Source organism: Camelus dromedarius, chromosome 6 (assembly GCF_036321535.1).
Source record: "Camelus dromedarius isolate mCamDro1 chromosome 6, mCamDro1.pat, whole genome shotgun sequence".
Classification (NCBI taxonomy): Eukaryota; Metazoa; Chordata; class Mammalia; order Artiodactyla; family Camelidae; genus Camelus; species Camelus dromedarius.
In genome coordinates this window covers 30,685,433-30,703,645 of record NC_087441.1, presented here as the reverse complement: position 1 = coordinate 30,703,645, position 18,213 = coordinate 30,685,433, and the positions used below count along the sequence as shown (strand labels likewise).

The 18,213-nt window shown below is 33.4% G+C and overlaps 1 protein-coding gene across 6 annotated transcripts in view; it reads right to left on the bottom strand.

Moving 5' to 3' along the window:
- The window catches only part of PTPRK (protein tyrosine phosphatase receptor type K), a 510,378-nt gene that overhangs the window by 378,180 nt on the left and 113,985 nt on the right, over positions 1–18,213 (bottom strand). For all 6 annotated transcript variants that reach the window (XM_064486707.1, XM_010988633.3, XM_010988634.3 and 3 more), the window contains exon 2: positions 14,504–14,626. In XM_064486707.1, coding sequence (XP_064342777.1) covers positions 14,504–14,626 — 123 coding nt within the window. The remainder of the gene's footprint in view (positions 1–14,503; positions 14,627–18,213) is intronic.

Genomic DNA, 18,213 nt, shown 5'->3' with positions numbered 1-18,213 from the left:
AACAAGTATGAGGAAGAAAATGTAGGGAAGGGAATTTCCAACTCCCGTTCATCCTGTATATAAACCCCCCAAAATAAGGCTTTAATCCCAACACTGTGTGGCAAGAGGAACATCAAAAAAGAGTTCGTCTAGTAACAGAAATAACCTACAAACATTGTATTATTGGGAGGAAAAAAAATTCTGAGAAAAATCCTTTGAAAATAAAGGATTTTTAAATCCTTAAAACTCTGGATATGACTAACTCTCTTTGAAGTAGTCAAGATGGAATTAAAAAGACATAGAGGAGACTTTGTAGAAAGATAGCATCTTTGATTGAGTCAGTACAAGATAACAGGCCAAGAGATGAGCAAAGGGTGAGTTTTATTCCCTATTAAAAACTCAACTTTCCCCTAAGAACTGTGCTTTAGAGAACTGTCCAATTTAGGGGAATCTAAAGAATTCTGTACTATTATGTGTGGTTCTTCTGATATTCAGCATCTAACATCTTTCTGGAAAATCACATACATACCTATACACAGATACATACAAACACCACCTATATGACAATTTTAAAAGGTTCATAAGCCCCTAAAATTCATTATTAACACCATATGTAGATGAGGTATCTAAAGAGCAGAGATAACTGAACCTACCTTTCGCTCATTCTTCAAAAGAAGAAACCAAGGCATCCAAAGAGCCAACACAATCTGTTTTCTCATTAGAACAAGAACACACAACTAGCAACCTGGAAGTATCTCTAGTCTCTGGTAAAAGGTTCAAATTTTTCCCAAATATGTAGGTGCTGAATAAGTACTTGCACAAGTTTTACTTTAAGCTAAAAAAAAAAAAATCAGTTTGCATGATAGAAAACTGATTTAAAAAATAGTAACAATAAACCATATCAGACAGAATCAGATGCAAATTTTCAACTCTAGATATTTACTGGTGCTTGCTTAAAGTTATTCGTATACAAATAACAGATACTCAATTTTGGTAGCAAAAGAAACTGTTTTAAAATGTTTTCAGTTTCTCAATGTTTCAAATGCTGTTGCATATCTTCTTCTTATGCCTTTATGACATTATAGGCTGCAGCTGTTCCCAACATTAAATAAAATTCAAAGTAAAACAATATATTTCATTTTTCAGATTTTGGAATGAGAATGATCACAGAACAATTCAGTAAGCTAAACAGAAAAATAATTACGTAGACAGTCTTAAAAAGCTGAGAAGTAATAAAGCTTTTCCAAAATTATTTCCATGTCTTATTCTATCCTTGTTAAGAATAATATTTGAAAAGTTCAAGTTGACCTACAATACTGTTGTATGGAAATCATTTTCAGATATCATTATGTGTCATAGTGCAAAGCACCTGCATTCAGTGAACAATTATGTAGGAAAGGTAATTTTCTGAATTGGACATAAAATAATTTCTAGTGAGTTGCTGAAAAAAGTATAATGGGGAAAGGCAATTTATTCCTTGCTAAAAAAAAGTAAGTGAAAGAAATCCAAATCAATTCCTTACAGATTATTGAGATTACTAACCAGCCATGTCACCTTGGGCCATGGGAAGAGAAGAAATAATATTTATTAAACACCAAGTACATGCTAGACACTACCAGATGCTGCACAAACATTTCCTTTCACTGATATTGCAAAATTGAGGGAGAGATGGAGAAGAGAGAGAGAGAGAATAAATTTTACTATTTCTAATTTACCGATGGGAAAATGGAAGCTTAGATAGGTTATGTGTCATGACCAAATAGCAAACAATAGAACCTGGATTTGAATTCAGGTTACTCTGACCCCTGTGTCAATTTACCTATTTCTACATTACTCTATTTGTAAAATGAAAGTCTAGACTAGACATAATCTCCAAAGTCTCTTTTAGACTTAATGGAAACTCATTTTGATGATGTTAAAGGTACTATTCTGGCACTACTACTCAAACATCTTTTAGAATGCGTTGAACTTGGGGATTCAGGAAATACAGAAAAAACTGAGCACAAAGGAAATTATCTCCTTCTATGGTATACTATTGTTATTATAGTAGTATAGTATAACATTACAAGTATAGTTGTGTCCATAAAAAAGGGTAGTGAATGTTTAAAAGCAGCATAAAAGGAACCTGTATGAAAATTAAAAATCATTTTTGTTGACCATGCATTTCTCTTTATTCATTCCACTCTAACGACTTCTTGGGGCCTACAGGCTTTCACTTTCTAAACACAGATATAGAGCATTTGAAATTCCAAGTAACTTTTGGACCACTGCCATCGGTCCAGTAAAAAACTCCTCAGCCTGCACAAATAAGACAGTAACATGAAAGCTGTCCTATTTTTTTTAATGGACTTCTGTACAAAGGGTTTATATAAACATTGTGACTAGAGAGAAACCTGGATTTTAGGATGAGGAATGTGACATATAACAGCAATAGTCAGCTCTTCCCACTGGCTTATTGTCTTCATCGATTTTAGTTGTGAGTAAAAGAGAACAGAAGAAATAGTCACCTCTACCAAGCTAAGGATACCCTTTCTTGATTTCACTGGCAATGAATCTACCTGAGTAATTCAGTAAAAAGAAAAAAAAAATCAAAAGCAGAGGTTATCACATAAAGCAAGGTTTCACAATTATGTACTCTCAATAGCCAAGTTAAGTTATAAAACATAACATGAAATATCATCTTCCAAAACTGCTGCAATGGTCTAAAATTCCAAAGATTTCATATAGCACACAGAAAAAGTACAAACACAATGAAATATTATAGTGTTAACCATTAGTATAAAAATGGTAACAAAAGCACCAGAGATCATTTCTACACATAGAATGAGAAGAAACTAGAACAGGGTTGGAATTAAATCCATTCAGATCATCTTTTAAGTAGACCCATCCCATTCATCTATGTAGAAAGGCTCAAAGAGCCCAATTTAGCAATGGCAGAGTACATTAACAGCAGTTAGCTCAAATCATTTTCTAAAATACCTCCTTTTCTCTTTATCAACATTATCATTTCTTCTACTTATTCATACAAAAATAATTTGAATTTCAAGGTAATTAATACATGCTCTCAATAAAAAAACATTGAGAAAAAGCTCATTCTTATATTCAACAATTATTTATTGCAGGTCTATGTACCAAACAGTGCACAAAAGTGAATGGTGGTATTGTTTCCTCTTAATCTTAATACTTTAATGTTAAGTAACTCTTAACTTTATTTTCAAGAACTCTATTCATATTCAATATCTTATAATAACCTATAATGGAAAAAAATCTAAAAAATAATATACATATAGCTGAATCACTTTGCTGTACACCGGAAACTAACACAACATTGTAAATCAAGTATATCTATCTGAAGAAATATTTTTCTCACAACTCAGAAACACAACATGGTATATAAATAAAACTATGCATGGCAAGAGTTGTGGGCTACATTCAAATACAGTTAGTAAAACATCAGAATTGTATAAATATTTTGAAAAGCTCAGAGTGACTACAAGTGGTATGTTTGCAGATATAATGAATACAGAGCATTGTATTCCATGCAAAGCAACTCTAATTTAATTATTTGAATCATATTAATTATTTGGATCAGGAAAAATATTTTCAAATATTGTCCCCCCTACTTTGATAATCTATCATGTATGCTATGTTTTAACTAACTGATCAGGCATTTTGGTTGGCAATCTAACACATTACAATTTTTCCCATTTAAAATAATAGGAAATTGACTCCTTATTAGCATTTTCAACAGAGTATCTGATTTTCAGAAACAGATTTTTGACATTAAGTGGGAGGTGCCCATGAACCAAGGGACAACCTGTTATATGCCAAGGAAGAGAGTAATTTTGTCTTAAAGGAAAAAAAAAAGTATGATTATTTCAGAACTTTGAAAGAAATTAATCCATACAAAATTTCAATGGCTATAAGAAATTCTAAGAAGTTTGCAGAGAAAAATTATTTATCTTGGAGTATAATATCTGCAAATTATAAGCTCTAAAAAGAAGCAATGAATTGTGTTGAAAACTTTGGCTCAGTTTTGATAGGCTTTTTTGTAATTTTTTCTTAGCTTCTACTGCCAAATATCACATTAATGCCAGATTGTAATTATGTTTTCTTTTTGTTAAAATAACAAATTGATCTTAGCCATTCCAATCTCCTCTTAAGAAGCGGTTGTAAAAATTATTCCCAACCTTCTGTGTAATTTGAGCAGAGATTCTGTATCTTTCCAATATCTTTTGTACATTAAGTTGATTTTATTCTAGTTTTGATTATTTAAAAAAAGCACAACTTTACTACTTCTAGAAGAGTTTTCTTACAATTGTGTTCCATTCTACTTTATTTTTAAATACTAAATATTAATAGCAATTGACATGTTAATATAATTACTAGCATAATCAATATTTATATTAGTAATATACTGATATTATTCCTTATTCTCAGGCACCTATGCTACTATCTTAGTCAAGTGATCAATCTGCTGCAATAAGTCTTTTGATTCTGCCTGAATGGTAAGACTCTAAATTCAGAAAAATAAAAATTTCAAGAAGTCTTTCCTGGTAAACTGTGAAGTTTCCTATAGGCCTTTGGACAAACACAAAGATTTGTTGTTCCCTTACCTTATGAGACCATGGAAATAGCATTATTTGTTTGATGTGCTCCATGTATTTTAACTGTCTTTTGTTGTTTTTAACAAGAATTATCTTTGGAGAGTATTTATGATCATAACGGGGACCTGTTAAAAATTTGGAACTAGGGGGAAAGAATGACTACATATCCCTCACTTAAGGATTATTCAGTCCTTTAATAGCATTGTACCTTTGTCTGAGTCACTGCTCATTAGTGATCAAGATGTTTTATAAATCTGTAAGAGAAGGTATCAATTTGCAGAAAGTTCATGGCAATACAAATGATATTTAAATGATAACACTTCAAATAAATTTTGTCTTGGAGAGAGGCAAATAACTTCTGTTTGGTAGTAAAGATAACCTCAAAGGTTTCAAATGCATTGCCCTGTTAGACATTCATTTACTTAGTATAAAATTAGGAATCTTACTCCAGCAATCTTCCTTTCAGTGACTACAAATGCTTCCGTTGTTTCCATAATCTTTTGAACCAGCCTTACCATCCAGCTCATTAATGAATTAAACATATCTTTAGCATGTGGTCATCTACATTACATAACAGTTGACTCATTTTTAGATTTTGAGTTTATATAAAGTATGTTACCTTATTTCTTCTATGTCATAAAACTCAGGAGGAAAACAAGATTACAAAAACTCTGGGTACATCTGCAGGTCAGAAAACTAAAATAAATTTATTAAGGGCATGAAGGTTTCCCACTTGTCAAGTTACAGATACAGTAAATACTTTGAATTCAAGAAAAAATTGATACTAGGCTGACAATGCATTAAGAGACTCTCATGCTACTTTAATAATTGCTGTATTTGTCTAACTCTTCCAAATCCCAAAGCTTCTGAATTCTACCACCTATATATCCATCCTACCATATCTATACAAAATAGTTCTGTAATAGGCACTGTTGTTTACCTAATCAATATCCTCCTCATCCTTATTCCATTCCAATCTGGCTAGCCATGTGCATCAGGGGAAGCTGGCGCTAGCTTCAGCTTCAGCTCCAGCTAGGGCAGGAAGGCATAAGCCAACCATGTCTTATTCTGCTAACTGCTGATTGGTTTAGGCATAGATATGGGACTTAATTTTGGCCAATTGGACAAGAAGACCAATCTGTTGATGGGCAGCTCAGAAAGGTTTTTTATGTTTATTTTTAAAAAATAAAAACAGGCATAATGAAGAGACAACCTCTTTATCTTCATATCTGAAATTAATACCTAGAATAGCTGCAGATCTTATACCCATGAGGAGAGCTAGCCTGAGGTTAAAAGATGACCTCCAAAAGTGAAGGAGCAGAGAGACAAATGAACCCAGAACCTGAGGACATCACTAAATCGTTTAAGTAACCAATCCAGGACCTCTTGTTATGTGAAAGCAGCTTTCCACAACTATGGTTTAAAGACATTTTGAGTTGTGCTTTCCATTATTTGGAACTGGAAAAATCATGAGAGAGATAACTTTTGCCAAACTTCCAACTCAGCCATGAAGACTGTTTTGTTTTGTTTTTGTTTTTGTTTTTCTGTAGTCTCTAAAGAAGGAACTCAACTGAAATTTGCTTATATAGAATCCCAAAGTGAGATCTTTCTCCTATAGCTCTACATACTTGGATTCTCAATCTTGACTGTCCAAAGACATGAAACTTCTAGAATTTACTTAACCACTCAGTTCCCTCATCTATAGCATGAGTTAATATGTACCTGAGAGGGCTTGTATGAGAATTAAGCAAAATGACATATTTTAAAAAGGCCTAGGAATAGATAGAAAAGCATTTCTTAAAATGACCCACGAAGTCTAACCTGGCTTGGATAAAAGTCATACACTCAAAATACAATTTTTAAATAGTCCCAGATTTACCATTCCACTTTTCTATCTAATTCATCAACTACATCAGAACTGAGGGGAGGAGGCAAGGTACAGAAATATATAATTGACTTGATGAAATTTGTGGAATTGTCCTATTTCATTTATTCTTATAAACTATAAGAAGCAAGTCAGCATATCATTTTAATCTATGTCCTTAGGTGAAGACTTCATGATGTAGCTGGCATTTGTAAGTTGTCATGTGCTCTAATATACAAAAATTTCACTTCATTGAGAAATATTTCTCAATCAATAATTTCCTCTCTGAGAGAGGAGGAAGAGGTCTGTACAACATAGCATTGTACTCTCAACAGAAATAAGGTTGGAAAACTGACAGTCTTCCAATATTTTCAAAGCATCTTTTTATGCAATGATAAATATATACACATAGTTCTATATTTTTCGCAATATTAACTTATGAGAAAATTAACATAACCTATTTTTAAAGACTCTCTAATTTAATCACTTAGCTTCCATTGCTTTTCTGTATAATTTCTCCTCTGACAGTCTTCTTGTGCTTGAAAGACAAAGCTTTAAACTGAGTGTCTGAGACTGTTCTTTAGCCATCATGAGGCAAGCTTATTTTTGGAGAGCAAAGTATAAGGTCATAACTGTACTTTCAGTCACACTCCCCTCAAGGAAAAGTAATTTTGTTTCCTTGGACTATGTATTGATTTTAAGGCACATGGTAAAGGTGACTGTATAGTGTTTGAAATTACTCTGTATTCTTACCCCTAATTCATTTAGGAGGTTGGAAGTTCTCTAGCACTGACACCAATATTAATTTTTTTCTTTTTTTTTTTTTTTAACACAGGGCTGTTTTCTCCCCTTGAGATATATTGGGACATATCTAACTTAGATATATTATGTACCTGAAATAACAGAAAAATATTCCTGTCTCAGCATGCCATTTCTGTCCGCTGTAATTTAGACATTCTTCATGGTGCATTTATGTCCACAAGGGTAATAGTACTCACATTAAAAACCAGCCCTTACGAAGTGGCTCACCCTTCACACAGTCCATTACAGCCTTTCACTCTGTGACCCTGCACTGCCTCCAACTCCCACTGTTTTTAATAAGCAACTCAAAAGTGGTAAACTATCTTCTCTGTGCCGAGGGCAAAAGCACCAACAGACACATGATAATATGGTTTGGAAGAGCACATTGAAATAAGCCCATAATTCTAGTCCTAAAATACCCCATTGCAAACAAAGTCTTAAAATTATTTTCAAACCCTAATCTTTAGTCTGAGTTCTTTAGCCCCCAAATTTTTCTTCTACTATACATGCTCTAATGAGACAACAGATAATAGATGTGTTTCTAAGGGTTTGCTTAGATAGCCATGCAGCAACTTTTCATCAAATAACTAAAAATAACATACAGGTAAATCAAAGAGAGGACAAAGCATTTCCGTAGCAGGTGAGAATTTCATGGAGGAGATCCCAAAGCTTGGCAGCAATTCTAAACAGTGAGTCTCAGATTCCATTTCATGTGAAGACTAAGAGACAATCAGTTAAAGCTTTCAAATTTTGGAAATAAATAGTATTTTACATGAAGTAGTACGGATTTAATCACTATGGATTAAATCTAATATATAGCTCATTTTATAGCGGATTTAAAGATCCAAGACCAAGTCAAGGAAATTCATCAGCTACACTACAATTATGAAACAGGATGGTACAATGGCGAGAGTAACTTTTATATTAGACAGATGAACCTAAGTTGAAATTCCATCCCTAGGTAGCTTTAAGAAAGTTATGCACTCTATTTATCTTTAGAATGTCACTAATTTTGTAGGGTTCATGTGAGGATTAAAAATATAGATCATGCCCCTGGTAGAGTAAAAGCTGGTAAACTACCGTCAGTCATAGCTAATGGTAGCAGGTACCTTCATTTCAGAGCTGTTTATCTGAAAGTGCTGAATGTGCATCTAACCACTGTTTTCAAGCCGTCCTTTGGAGCTTGGAGAGCACTTACTTCTCTACGTGTTTTTTCAGAGAAGCCATCTTGCTGGAGCTGGGAGGTAGGGAGGAAAGGGGTGGGAAGTGGGATGGCGGGAGTAGAAAGTAAGCAAGTTCTGGGACCAGTGGCTCTTTGTTATCAATTTTACACATCTGAGTGCTGAGAACTCATGCTTTCAAAAAAAGAATTCTACTATTAAAAAAAAATCTGAAAATCATTGAATGATGCATAACCTTCCAGATTTAAACTTCTGAGGTTTTCAGGATCTGTCACCTTCTTAGAATCTAATGCCAATACTTACAGGTTTTCCCACCTGTGTTAATGAACTGATGTTAAGCTATACTCTCTTCTTCTCCTCTGTTTCCTTCTGTCTTCCCTTCTTTTCCCCATGACCACCCATCTCTCCGTTCTCCCCAGGACAACCACACAGGTTGACACACCACTATCTTTGTTAGTATTAACAGACCATAAGAATTAGATGACGAAAAGAAAATAAACCAACATTTTGGCCTGATGTGTTCAATCCTCTAACATGACAAAATTAGCCATAACATTACAACTCTCTCTCAACCAACACTATATGCACCACTTTCTGCCATATTTTGACTCTGGTAGATTTGCTGTCAAATAACTCTGTTAATTCAGATGTATGAGAATTTAGCAATTATGATCTTATAGAAATATATGTCTTATTATCAACTGTCTATAAGAGAATGACCTGCTCATTTTAATGAGTGATTAAGGTTCCCAGAGAGATAGACTATAGGTTAGAAATGGTAAGATAACACAAAAACTCCCTTGAAATTTCTCCTCAGATATATTAAAATGTGATACATTGCCTACTAGTATTATTTAGTAAATCATTACTAAATCTTCTCTTAGAAACTAAGAGACCATTATCATTAAATAGAAAACTTAGCTGACATTGTGTTACATATTAACACTATTAAATGTCATCATATAAATCAAATATTTTATTTGATTTTCACTGTATCTCACTATCAGAAGAAAGCCAAGCACACAATCATGTGACTCACGCATGCTCACTTTTGAATACAAAAAACATTTAGTCATTCCAAATAAATATGTGAGGAAGGCAAACCTTATTTTAACAAACTGGCTAATAATTCATGTTTAAAACTCTGAGATTAAAAAAGAAGAAGAAGAAAAAATTCTGCCCCCTTTATAAAGACACCATTCTTACCAACATTGTTCATTCCTCATTCTTCTCTGTGTAATGTCATTTGCTCTCTAAATTTTAGTTTGAGGATTTGACAAGGGGGCAGAATTGAGATCTAGTAGTACCTTAAACTAGTGAATCACACCTAAGTTTTACAACAGAGGATGAGTGACCTCTTACTTCAGTCTTAAGATCAATTTAATGACAGAGGGCTTTTATTTTTAAGATAGAAAGAAAGAAAGGAAAGAAAGGAAGAGAGAGAGAGAGAGAAAGAAAGAAAGAAAGAAAGAAAGAAAGAAAGAAAGAAAGAAAGAAAGAAAGAAAGAAAGAAAGAAAGAAAGAAAGAAAGAAAGAAAGAAAGAAAGAAAGAAAGAAAGAAAGAAAGGAAAGAAAGAAAGAAAGAAAGAAAGAAAGAAAGAAAGAAAGAAAGAAAGAAAGAAAGAAAGAAAGAAAGAAGAAAGAAAGAAAGAATGCATTGTACAGAAGGAACTCTGTATAGTGATTTACAGTATTGTCAGTGAAAAGTACCAGATTGAAAGTGGGATACAATGTAGTGTAATTTTAAACTGTCAAATGAGTACTCTAGAGACTCTAAATTAAAATTCAATTAGTCATTTTATAAAAACCTGTTAAAAAGAAAAAGCAGTTATAATTACAGTTGAAGATAAATGTACTGAGATGTCAGCCGTGATCCCTATGCTCAGAGCTAGGTCAGAACACGTGGTAAAACAGTCCAGCGAATTTGTTTCATGATGTTATAAGTATAAAGGAATATCTGACAAACAAGCTCATGGACACAGACGTATCTGAGATCCAAGAACAATTTCTAGTTCGCTGTAACATGTCCCATTCTCTCTAGATTTGATTTTTATAGACCAGACTTTTCAGAAGTAGAAGACTGGGATTAATTTGATAAGCAAAAGACAAAAGAGAGACAGAGAAAGATCTTAAAAGGGAGTTTCTTCTTGGTTGTATTAATAACATTTAAAATTATATCCAAAAGAAATAGGTGAAATCATTTATAAAGGCAAAAGCTAAATATTAGTAAATACACGAAGGTCATCTAATTATATTAAAATCTGAACTGAATATAATGCTTGGGAAATGGGTTTTTTTAATTCAATTAATCTTTTAGTAAGAGAAAGAAAGACCTTTTTTGTTAAACCCTTGACCAAAATATTTTAAACCACATTATTTAAATTGACATTTTCCCTAAGTAAAATGAAATTGTGTCTTGGGAAATCAAAGATGAAAAATACGATTTATGTTCACAAGGACATTATAGTTTAGTGGAGAGAAGAATATATTTTAAAAAGCACTATAATAGCCTGCAATTGAAATACATACTAAGTACAGTGGGGAGCGTTTGAATGTGAAGATAGAAGTATTATATAAAAGTTTCAAGCCAGCCAGGAAAATCTTCCCAAAGCAGATGGAACTTAAGTAGACATAGTAAGAATGGGTAGGAGTTTGGTGAGTGGATAAGTGAACAGAAAATTTTCTAAACAGAGGGAAGACTCAGAGTTGTCAAAGAGCATATTGTCTTTGAATGTGGGAGAGGGGTCCAGGTTGGTGAGAAAAAAAGGAGTTTGAGCCCACCTGAGGTCTCCTATGTTGTATCTTTCATTCTGATTTATAATATGCTTTAATTTTTAGTTTAGTTCCCCCAAAGCATCCTTGTGAGCACTGGTTTTATTTACTCTATTTTTTGCCATTTTCTATTAACATATAAGGTACACAGAAAACAGTACACAACTCATCACTGTACAGCTCAATGATTTTTCAGTTTAAATATACCTGTGAAAACATCATCCAGCTCAACAAAGACTGTATTACCAGTATCCAGAAGTCCTCTTCATGCCACCTTCCAAGCACTAACATCCCCCACCCCTGCCATCCCCTCCTGCAGAGAAATAATACCCTGACTTATAACATTATTAATTTGTTTTGCCTGTTTTTGAAGTTTATATAAATGAAATACAGTACATACCCTTTTGTGTCTAATTTCTTTCCTTCAAGATTATATGTGTGAAATTCATCCACACCATATATAGCAACAGTTTATTCATTTACATGGCAGTGTAATATTCCACGATATGAATATATCACCACTTATTTAACTCATTGCACTATTGCAGACATTTGGACTATTTTCCGTTTGGGACTCTTATGGATACTAATGCTTTAAACACTCTAGTACATGTCATTTGGAGAACATGTGTACTCAGTTCTTCTGTTTCTGGGTATAATCCAGATCTGTTCAGTAGTTACATTGTACAAAGCATCTGTACAGATTTATACCCAATCATAGCACAGTATACGAGAGTTTCACTTGTTCCATCCTCTTACCAACACTTGAAATTTTGATTTCCATCTTTCTGCTAAGTGTATAATAGTGTCTCATTATGGTCTTAATTTGCATTCCCTTAATCACTGAGTTGAGCAGGTGCTCACATTTTCAAATGATGTTTGGCTGTTAGGATACACTCATTCTTTTGAATGCTATTTTAAATGTATGTAGTAGGCCTTTCAGTCACCATCACTGTCACCTGACAAAGGTAGTTTTGCTGAAGAACATTAAGCAATTATTGATAGCATTATGTCTTAAAATGAGGTGAGATAATTTCCTTCTTTTCTACCCATCTTCATTCTTTTCTTAATCTCATTTATTTATTCACTGTCTTTATCCCTCCCTTCTATGTTTCCAGTCCAAAAAGATCAATACACAGAAGCCAATTAACAATGTCCAAGTACTATATAGAGAGTTCAATAGCTGAATAACAGGTGTGCATCAGAGACCCAGCCTTTTTACTTTAGGGTTGCCAGAAGTTTGAGCTTTTTTTTTTTTTTTAAATATGAAAAAGGTAAGCATGCCTGACCATTTATTTAAAAATAAATGAATCATTCATAAAATTTTAATAGGATGTATCTAAATGTCTCCTTTTTTCCAATTTATGAACAGATAATGTTCAGTGAGCATTTTAAAGGAATATCAGAAGGAAAATGGGAAAAAATAGTGTAGATTGTAAAAAAAAAAAAAAAAAAAAAAGAACAGTGAAAGAAGAATATATACATGAATGCTTTCTTTCACCTTCTCTGAAAACCAAACACAACCGACATTTGGCAAAAATAAAGTGGCCATGACCTTTTTCCCTCCTCTGCATGATTAATTACTTAATGTCCTATTAATTGGAAGATGTGGCTGAATTTCAAACACTTTCATCTTCTGTGCACATCATCCTGTACTGTAACCACCGATTAAGCTGTTCATCAAAGGTGAACCAACAAGGTCATCTGAGCAGTATCTCTTCAGCTATTCATTACTCAGCTTCAATGGTAATTAACAATGGTAACATTTCCATAAATCAACACCTTTCTGATTATTCTCTGATGATAAGCAGTCAAAATATGTGCATCCCAGCCAACATCTTTTAATTTTATATTTAAAAAATTCAGTCTAAATATACCACAGAGAAAACTCAGGTGAAATATTAAAGGAGTTTCCTTACTTCAAATGTACCAGGAAAATAAGGTTTTGTACTTTTAAAAGAAAAATACAAACCTATGTACATAACTAAATAAGTCTGCTGCCACCATAAGGGTCAAACGTAAGAATCTAAGGGTATCAGCCACCAAGTACCAATTCATTCCTCTGGCAAGCAAATTATGGCTCAATTCAGCTTCAGAAGTATCCATTTGCCTACTCAGCCACAGAGTGACAATTTAGAACAGAAGGCAAATTTAATTCTCCCTACTCTCAAATAGCATACCACAGGGTGGACCAACAAAAAACTTCCCAAAGAATTTAGAAAATTCAGAAAACTAAGTTATGAAGTATTTTAAAATAATAATTAAAATTTTAAAACTTAAGTTACCAGTAATAGGCAATCAGCCCATCAATTACATATGATTATATACTATAAGAAAATGATTCTGTATTATCCTATAGTATTATACAGTATATATTGTTATATTGTGGATTATATGATTATATATAATTACGTAACATATTTGTTTATTTTTAAATATTAGAAAAATAATTCATTGTCTTTAGTACTTTTAAATTTCTCTTTGCAATTCCAACTTCTAAAATTTAGTAAGTTAAACATATATGCATAGAGCTTAGAATTAATTCCAAATTAATATGTAGAATCAAAGGCACAAATATTAGTCTACGTGTCTATAACATGGTATATATGGATTAATATCCTATGCTAGTTAAAAGAAAACACAATTCAAACTGGCTTAAACAGTAAGAAAAACGTATTATTTCACAAAACCAAAATTCAAAGGGTGTAACAAGGCCAAGCTGAAGAAGCAGGTCTCAGCTTTATTTTCCTGGTCCACTCGTAAAAGACCTTTTCCACTTGATGGTTTGGTCTCCAGGCTGCCTCTTGTCAGAACCACTGGCATTGCTCATGACCAGTGGGATGAGAGAAGCTCTCTCCCTACCATGAAATAAAAATGTTTCCCTTCCGTCTGATTAGATCAAATCCTATGATTTAATAGAATAGGTAGTAAGTGAGCTGATCTTACTTTTTAGACTGTTTTGAAAGTATTTTGCTTGTTCTTCATTTTATTTTGTTATTTCTTGGTTTCATTTCCATTTTGCTTTTTTATTAAATGGGGGGGGGGGGCAAAAACACTAACATATACTTATCCTAAGTCAGAGATCATGAAGATATAGTGAACATCCTTGAGGAACACAGGATTATATACAGTTATTGAGGGAAAAACAAAGAATATATTGAGAGTCTGTGATGTGGTCAAGTAGTTTGACCACACTAGTTTACCATAACAATTGAATTATGGTATTATACCTAACATAAGAAAATGCTACATATTCCAAAGGGATTTTTCCAACACTGGGTAAATGGAATGATTCTTACCTTGAGGCATCTCGGGTGGCAGATAATGAGGTTCTTGAGCACTAACATGTACCCATTCAAAGTCATCGTATAGATCCTGGTGGTAATCACAGGCCCCTGGACCATCATCAAAAGTACAGCCACCTGAAAGGGGAAAGGAAGGACCTCTGTTATATTCTAAATGGATTTACTAAAAATGAAGAATGCACTGGACAAGAAAGGATTAAACTGAAATATGTAATGTGGAACTCATAATCTGATAATAAATGGTACTCCTATTTATCACTATTTTTATTAAATGTTCACATAAAATGAAATTTCTACCAGTATCTTGTTTGAATAAGAGACTGGTTTGAGCCTCAGAAGTAAGGCTGAGGCAGATATTTCTAAATATGAAAAATATTAGAAGATATACGTAATAGTGAGGCTTTCCAGAAATATACAAACCACCTGGAATCTAAATGATTGTTAACAACTTTAGTGGGAAGAGGGGAGGAAGGAAAAGAGTGAAAATTGTCTTTCTTTATAATGCAAGTTCAGAAAGGTGAAGTTAATATTTAAGTTTTACCAAATTCCTTGCTTTTGAAGAACACTTTGCAATCTATTCATAACAGCAAATGAAATACTTAAAGCTTCATTAGGCCTAAAGTGTTTGAGGTCAGTAAAACACACTTCCATATTTTATTTAGATTACTTTCATACATAATTATGACTTTAAAGTGGGGAAAAAACTGAAGCATAAAACTAGTCAGATTAGCCTACAATCATTCTCACCACTTCCACTTTATTTAATAACCTCTCTTTTTTTTTTTTTTTAATGCAGTAACCTTTTCCCTTTACATCAGTCATTTTTCCTGGCTTTATTTTCTGGGATAATTTTAACGGCAGAAGTAGAATAATTACTTTTGCTTCTCAGCCTACCTATCCAGGCACACACAACTCAACGTATTTAGTTTATTCAATTCATGAAAATAAGAACTGGCCTATATGTGTAATCTTGAAAGAAAATGGATTAGAACTAATGAAAATCCAGCAGTGGGTTTAATGAGAAAAACCAATAACTTTTCTCCTTTCAAGTAGCTTATTTGCTTAGTTTCCATGGGGATCTTTTTGAAGAAACTCAGTGAATTCTTTGACCACACAACAGGCTAGGGGGTGGTAAACTTCAGGCCTATAAATTCTTCTCTGTAAACAAAGAATTCGTTTTCCTCATCAAAAGTTTGTCAATCTGAATTTGAATAAAAGTTATATTCCTCACCAACGACAGAGACAAGTCAGTATCACAGGTGAGGAAGGCAGTATCAAAAATGTCCAAACAACCTTTTTCAAAAGCAGAATATGTATACGGGTGAACTTGAATCACGCTACGACCACATCAGTTCTTTAAAATAACCAAACCTCATCAGCTTGAAAGTTTAATACTGCCTTTTAAATATGTCTAAAATAGCTTTTATATAAATGTTCTCATGAAAAATGATGTGCTTTTTAATTTAAAATTAATCAATGAAAAGAGGTTGCTAGGAAATAAGTCTTTGCATAGCAAGGGGAACATTTTTCTCAAAATGTAATTTGCCATCACAACCCTAAAATGACTTAATGCTCTGCAACACATACCTTCAGGGCCTCTACTGACCTTCATAATAGTGTGAGTGACCTCCGTATATAAATTTAAACTACCAGTGGAACCTACAATGGCTCATTTGGAAGACAAATGGCCTTAATAGCTGTCCTCATAGCCATTGTTAATTTTAGCCTCCAGGATTCTTATTAGCAATAACAACTAGGTGGAGCTCTACAAAATAAGTGGGTCAACCCCTGTTATTTGTTGCACATCATTGCCGTATCAGTCAGGGGTCTTAGGAAAAGTTCCTGGTCCATCTGACTTGAGTGGTAAGAAAAACTGTAAAAGATGACTTTTTTATTTTATAATTACCAATCAGTTCTAATCTAAGAGGTACAATGTATCTATCTACCACATATATAGCATATGAATAAATCTTTGGTAAGAGGTGTTTATGAATCTTTTTGTAAAGAATTTTGTATTCCAAGGTTAAGATCTAATACAGTGTTGGATTAGTGAGTAAGAAATACAAAAAGTACTACTTACTCCTGGCCTGATGGATGGTATAAGCAGACATGAGTAAGGGAGTGTATATAATATAGTGTGTTACAAGGGGTAATACCAGTATGACCAAAGTCACAAAGAACGCAAACGACAAATGAATTCGCTACCTACACCTGAGTTGGTTAGGTAGCTTCATGGAGATAGGCCTGTAAAGACGAGCAAGGATATGGCAGGCTAGAATGGAAATAGAATTGAAATCAGAGAAAAAGCAAAAGCAAAGGCATACAGATCTAAAGAAACATGAGATGTTAGAGAATCTCAAATAATCTCAAACAATTCTGTGTAATGAGCATTAAAAGTATGTAGAGAACAAAAAAAAACTAAGTTTGAAAGATTTTTAGATACCGTGTAACATTTAGATTTTATTCTAAAATTGTATGAAGCCATTAAAGGATTTTATACAGGAGTATGACACCATTTAAGCTACATTAATAATAATAATAAAAATAATAATAATAATAATAAAAGCAAACACAAAAATAACAATTCTAGCAGCTATGTAGAGTTTAAAGAGGAATGGGGAAAAATGTAAGCAATTTGGCTCAACCGTTCAACAGACAGCATGTAATACAACTTGGGCTAATTCCATTTTACCTAATTCCAGCTTACCACTTAAGGCTCACTAGAAAGCCCTAAAAACAATATCTTCTTTAATACATAGTCTTCTATACACATGTTTCTCTGTTCAAGACATCTTTATAATCTATTTGAAAGAGAAATTATCTTAGCAAGGTTCTAATTCATAAATAAAAACATAACTCGTGAGTTTAAAGTTTCACTGAGCTAGACTAAAGGAGGCAATACTGAAATGATGTTCAAGAAATTTACTTAGGCAGAGGGGATGAAAAATGAACAAGGAAACACTTTACATTTTCAGTTTTTGTATTTGCTACTGGTGATAAGACTACGTGCAGTAGCGGGAAAATCATTTCAGAGGAAATGGCGACGGCAAGTTCCTCGACCCTTGGAGGAAAATTACTTCTGAAGAGCCATTTCACAAATCGCTAATTCCTCTCTGCCAATCAATCAGCTAAGGGACAGATCTATCGCTGCAAAGGTCTGCCTCCTCTGCCGCAACCCATCTATAGGGCTCTGCAAGCTGTTCACCTGAAAATTAAAATCAAGCTAACTCGGACTTGCCTGAATTTCTTTCCATTTCTAAGCAGCTCACTGAAAGGACTGGTACTAAGAAACATCAGGTACAAAAACTAAAAGTATTCCTAGCCCCAGAATCATATTGCCTAAACACCTAGCAGTTAGATTCCTGAGTGTTTATTTAAAACAGATGGTGGTAGCTCTATGCGAGAACGTGGTAATAGAGATCCTTTCTGTAGAACCATAAAAGAATCAATACTAAACTTAAATCCTTTCTGACGTCAAACTTTTCAATAAAACCCAGGGTTGGGTTAATTTAGGACAAAGTTGAACTGAAGGAAAAAAAAAGTCAGTAGAGCCCTGGACAACTCTGAACATTTTATGGAGGACAGTCTTTGAAAAGATACTATCCAAGGATCTTCCACGTTCTCCCCACCTATGCAGTCTTAATTCTCTGACTGAGTAAAATAGCAAGAAACATACAGAAATATCTTTTAAGGTTCTTTACAAA